Source organism: Gavialis gangeticus, unplaced genomic scaffold (genome assembly GCF_001723915.1).
Source record: "Gavialis gangeticus isolate Ggan-Ray unplaced genomic scaffold, GavGan_comp1, whole genome shotgun sequence".
Classification (NCBI taxonomy): domain Eukaryota; kingdom Metazoa; phylum Chordata; order Crocodylia; family Gavialidae; genus Gavialis; species Gavialis gangeticus.
The window spans coordinates 151,579,441-151,585,488 of NW_017729022.1; the positions used below are offsets into that span (position 1 = coordinate 151,579,441).

The following is a 6,048-nucleotide window of genomic DNA, read 5'->3' on the forward strand; positions in this document are numbered from 1 at the left end:
CTCTCTCTCTCTCTCTCTCTCTCTCTCTCTCTCTCTCTCTCTCTCAAATCTATAGATATATATCTAGATTTATAGATATACACCCAGATCTATATCTATCTATATCTCTCTGTCTCTATATATATAGAGACAGAGAGATATAGGAAAAGCTTCTGAAATGAGATTTGCTGTCACTGGGAAAACCGTATACTGCATTCTCGTATGGTATTATTTAATCTAATTTAAATGTTGGATATTATCTATTCAAACCAACGCTTTGTGAACTGATTTACTATTCAACCAACACGAATTGCTGCAGAATGTCAAGCGAGTGCGTACACAAATGTTGACTTGATAAGTTTATCTTTTGGGTATTTTGTGTGTCATCTGTCTTTGCCATTTATGTTTGCACTCAGATTCTGGCCATTAACCGAGGGGAAAATCTGAAGATACTGACAGTGAAGGTCAATGTTCCTGACGGGGTGAAGAATGAATTCTGTAGGTGGTGTGTCAATGAAAGGTCTGTATATATAGTCTTACAGAAGAATTTTTTTTTTCTACAGACAGCTACATGCTGAAATGTATGTCATATATCTTGTTCCATAAAGAAAAAAATAATTTAAACAAATAATTTTATCAGAAGACCTTACTTTCAGAACAACCAGGGCTTGTTCTGTGTTTCTAACTACTGCCAATATGATGATCAGGGATACGATGCTTTTGGATATGAAATGTGAATTATAGAGTCAAGCTTTAAGCAATTCAAATTATCAAATTTTCAGCGATTTATTTAAATGTTGAATGCATTTTGGACTTTTTATATTAGGGTTTCTACACAGTGAGAATACTGTGAAGGATTATTTAGGATTAAATACATCATTGAAGATCTTCAATCTCATGCGTCTAAAATAGGCCATTTGTATTCCTTAAAAATGAACTATAAATGAAAAGAATGTTTCCATTCCTAAGTAATATTACATTTTTCCCCCCACAGTGTAGCTACATGAAAGTCAGAATAGCTGGATACTTTGGAAAGCATTCTCTACATACTATGAATAAGTTTCATGTATTATTTTAATAATTAAAATCCAATTCATTTTTACTTGCCAAATCTAAATGTGTTTCTTCCTCCATCCATAATTCCTATCATAAATATCCTGTGTATGGTTAATGTAGTCTTATGGTAAATACTAGGACTGAGAATCCAGATTTATGCGTTATATTTCTAGTTCTTAATTAGTTGCTTTCTGACATGCAGCATATTGTTATCTTCAGTTTATCTGGCTCTCATGGGGTTTGCTTGATGTTTGCAAAGTACTCTGAGATTCTATGATGAAAAGAATGGCATAAATACTTGCAGTACTAATATTTTTCTCTGGTATTCACTGTTTCTATGTCTTTTGTCTGTTTCCTTACTTGCTTCCTCCTCTTGTTTGTCAACAAAACCTGAACAGCCTGCTTTGGAGGGCAATACTTCCCTGATGTTATGTGTTTTTCAGGCTTGCATGCAGAAAAGATTTGGGTTGATTTTTTTCCATTGAATTAAAGGGTGTTAAGACATCCAGCTCCCTGGAAGTCTTTTTGGGAATCCTAGCCTTGGTGTCTAAAATTTAGTTAATGTGAAATAGACAGGAAAGAAAAATTGCTGTTATTTGATTACATAAAGATGGATATATGCTGTAATACTCAATTTAAATTAATGTTTTCCCTTTGCTGAAAGAAAGGAAGTAGAAAAGGTAAGGTACATTTTTACACTGCAGAAGGTTGCTTGATCCATTTACAGTTCCTTAACAGGATTAAAACATGCTTTTGTCTTAGTATTGTGAATCTTAATTGTAATAGCTATGCACTTTCTCCAGGTAGACTCCTGACTACAGTTAACATTCATTTTATCTTTGTTTTATGCTTCAGACCAAATTGCCTGCTCAACACAATACTGTCTACCATGTAGGCAGGCAATAACTCAGTCTTCTTGTCTTAAAAGCTGAATCTACAGCAACAGTGTGAATCACTGCCATGGAACAGCTTGTCACTGGTACAAGAATGAAAGTTTAAAATGTAAATTTAGCTATTTTTGTTTGATTATTATTTTTTTTTTTTATGAGAGTCATTCTGTGGTAAGAGAAATAGTTGCCTCAGGAATCCAACTTTTATTCATTTAAGTGCCCTAACGTTTAAGAGTCCAATATAATATCTTAGTTTTTACTAATTAAGGGCAATTTATTTTCCTCAACCAAAAAATTGTACGGGAGCAACTTTTTAAATATATAGTGGTGCATGAAAATCTGTGCTATGTTCTGTGCTTTTCCACACTGTCTAAAACTGTATGGCAGAAGTTATTTTCTACCAAATACAAGTTCCTATCCATCCTTGGCTGGCTATCTCCAAACTTGTAGTGGCCATACCACTCTTCTGTTGGCCTAATGGTCTGCAGTGTGGAAACACTCATACTCTATGGCAGTGGTTCCCAACCTGTTTGCCCCATGGGCTGAATGGACAGTGCCCAGTCCTCCACGGGCTGGATCCAGCCAGTGACCCTTATCTGGCTTTGGGGATTTCACAGCCTGACCTTGAGCCATCCTCCTGGGATGGAAGCAAAGTGGAGTAGCCCTGATCTGGACACGTGGTATGGGAGGAAAACAGCTTGGTCCCAATTCCGATCTGGATGCATCAGGTGGTCATGAGGCAGGGTGCTGCAGGGTGGCTCTGATCTGGATGAGCCTGGGGGAGGGACAGAGCAGTCCCGCACCTGGGGGTGGGGTAGAGCAGCCCTAATCCCAATGCGTGGCACTGGGAATGGAGAAGCAGCCCAGTCCCAGTTCCAGTCCATGTGCCCTGGGGCAGCTTGATCTGGATGGAGGGGGTAAGCGTAGGGAGGGGAGTAGCTTGGCCCAGAATATTTTAGCCCTGATCTGGGTATATGTATGGTGGGGGGACGTGGAGCATCCTGGCCCAGTTCGGACACACAGGGGGTGGCCCAGCCCTGATTCTGCTGGCCCAGGGAAGGCTGCATCCAGCTTCATGGAGCTTCCACCTCTCCCCCACTACCAAGTTTTCCAATCTGTGGGGATCTCTGTGGACTGGATGTCACAGCTCCATGGGCCAGATTTGACCTGCAGACCAGAAGTTGAACAGCCCTGTTCTATTGGATCATAAGTTTGAATCTTGGTGGGTTGATGTTAACAGGGCTCAAAAGGAATAGCCAATAGCCTGCTTCATTAGTTTTTTTTTTTTAACAAGTCCTGTCTACTCTGCACAATGCAGACGTCAGTCTGCCCAGTAAGTATCCTCTGCATTACTTCTCTTCATTCTATATATTTGATTTCTGTAAACCTAAGACTGTCATCAGAAAGGCACTGAATTGCCAGAAAACTGTAACCAAAGGACTCCTCCCCCCTTGTTGTCAGGTTTGTTTTCTTTTCCCCTTGACAACAGTGCTACCTAACCTTTCTGGGCTGTGGGCTGGATAGGTTCTTTGGGATCAGTCCATGGGCTGGGTCTGATGCACATGGTCAGTCTGTGGGCCTGATCCTGCACAGGATTAATGCATGGGTGCAATCCAGCTCATAGCCCAGGTCCCTATGCTCAATTGGGCCTGCTGCCCTGGCCCTGCCACTGGCCATATGGTTAGATTAGCCCCGGGACTGGCCATGTGTATGTGGGCCTAGGCTCAGTCCTTGGCCTCAGCCCTGCATACACTGCATCAGGTCTTCCATCCCAGCCCTGTATGCTGGCCTGCTTTGGTGCACAGGGCCATGTGAGCTTGTCAGAGGGGGAGAGCTTGAAAATTTGGTGTCAGAGGAGTTGTGACAGTGTTGACTGCCACTGCTCCCCCTCTGCCAAATTTTGGACTTGTGAAGAATCCCTTAAGCTAGCTGACATGGCTCCACAGGCCAGAGGTTGAGCACCACTGCTTTACAGCCATGGTAAAAGACTGAAACAGTTCAGTACTTTCCATAGAATGTATTAGTTATTCCTTGCTCAGTGCTTTAAATCAGCACCCTTGTATACCTTTAGGGCCAGATTGAGATGATTCTTCAAATTGTTATCACCAGTGCTATCAAATGCACAGGAAGTAATAAATTGTAATAATCTGTATGTTGTAATTATGCAGAAGAACTGGGCTGTGGGGTGGGAGGTTAGCCATCCCTGTAATTAATAATCTGAATTTTCAGAACAGGCTATCATATCACAGGGTGGTACTCCGAGATCAAATATTATTTTTATAGTAAAGGATCTAAAAAGCAGAGCCATTCTGAAGAGTTACATTTTTTTTTCAAATTTAAACATAATTATTGGTCATCCTGAAGGCCAATTTCTCATTTTAGTGGAAAGCTATTTTTAATAGAAGAAAGCTTTATTATCCTGGGGTCAGGGGAAGAAGATAGAAGTACTGTACTTATTTGAATATTGCACACACCTTTACTCCCAACATCAGTCCTCCAAAATTGGGATGTGTTTATTAAGCAGGAAAGCTGACTTTTTGTCACTAGAATAGACGCAGAGAAGAATAGAAGAATGTAGACACTACACTAAAATGGCTGCCCCTTCTTTCTGGCCCCTGGAAGCAGAAGGGGTGGAGTCCCATGTTAACCCTCTCAGAGCTACTTGCTAAGCACGGTAGCTGGTGCCTGAAGCAACAATTGAGTTGGCTTAAGGCAAGTGAGCTGCTACATGCAGTGTTGAGTATGCTGGTGAGGCTTGTGGTGTGGAAGTAACACTTTGTTTACAGAAACTTATATAAAGAACTATTTACAGTCAGAAATAACAGTCTTGCTGCAGCATTTGCAAGAGTTCAAGGCTTGCCCATATTGCTCCCGTACCAGGAAGTTCTTGCAGCCTCACTCAAACTGTCTCCTGGGATGCCACACTTCCCAGACACTGTTTCCAGGTGGACTTACTCTGTTGCACAATCAGCCATGATTTGGGAAAAATCTTTTTCTATATTCTACCTTCCAAAAACAATGTGTGCATCTTATTTTGGGGCATGTGGTATGCAAGAAAATATACCAATTTAGTTATCTACATCAGGACACAGTTGGATTCTCAGTTCTCCATTTTTAAAATAAATTGCTGCTTTTTAAATTAAAAAGTAGTTAAGGGCAGGCTGAAGCTTGTCCCTTCCTGGCCAACCCCCACTCCCGTTGCCTGGCCCCTTTGCAAGGAGGTAAGCACTGTAATAGCTTTTAAAATTAAGTACCACTCGATTCATAAAAGTTATGGAGGGGTGTCTTGGGTCCAAAAAGGCTGAGTACCACTCGTTTAACTTGAAGTCCTCAGATATTCTCTTCTATAGAGTGCTGGAGGTCAGTCAGAGGATATCAAATCACCATAATTTCAAAGGTTTACTAAGTCCTTCCAAATCCCAAGGCTTTTTTATTTTTCTGTGCCTCCTGAGCTTGTGGAGTTGTGAAGTTTTGGGGCTCTTCTTCCATATATGTGATTCTCATCGTTGTGCTGTCTGTCCAACTATGTCTGTTCAAACCTCTGTCATGTAAAGTCATACCATCATCCCCATTTTAAAGCTTGAAGCACAGAGAAATTAAACTACAGTAAAATCTCTGTTATGTAGCATGAATGGGAAATGGAGGGTGCTGGTTACCTAAAAATTCCAGTTATCTGAGAGTGTACCTAGCAAGGAAGACAGTGCCATACTCATAGTGAAAATTTTTAAAGAATGAGTGTACAGTACATTAGAGTATAACATACTGTATAAAGAATAAAATAGTATACAGGTACTCGCCAGTCAAGTAGTAGTAAAGCAGCACTGGAGTGAAGAGAAATCCTGATGCAGTGATGTACAGTACAGTAGAGTACACTCAAGTTACATGTAGTACACTATTGGCAGCACATGATGTACACTTACATCACTTAAAAGTACAGTACACCTAACACTACAGCGGCGTTGTGCTTCTGAAAGCAGCACAGCAGGCAGCAAAGCAGCACAGTGTTGTGTGCATCCTGCCGCTGAAATTCTGGTTAGTTAAATGCCAGATAATAGAGATTTTACCATGGGTGTCTGGTGCCTCCTGAGTCGGGGGGGGGGGGGGGGACCCCGTCCCCCAAAGG

General features: G+C 41.2%; 1 protein-coding gene across 2 annotated transcripts in view; it reads left to right on the forward strand.

Annotated features, from left to right (window-relative positions):
* The window catches only part of SRBD1 (S1 RNA binding domain 1), a 256,830-nt gene that overhangs the window by 50,485 nt on the left and 200,297 nt on the right, over positions 1–6,048 (forward strand). For both annotated transcript variants that reach the window (XM_019516329.1, XM_019516331.1), the window contains one exon: positions 396–499. In XM_019516329.1, the coding sequence (XP_019371874.1) occupies positions 396–499 (104 nt within the window). The remainder of the gene's footprint in view (positions 1–395; positions 500–6,048) is intronic.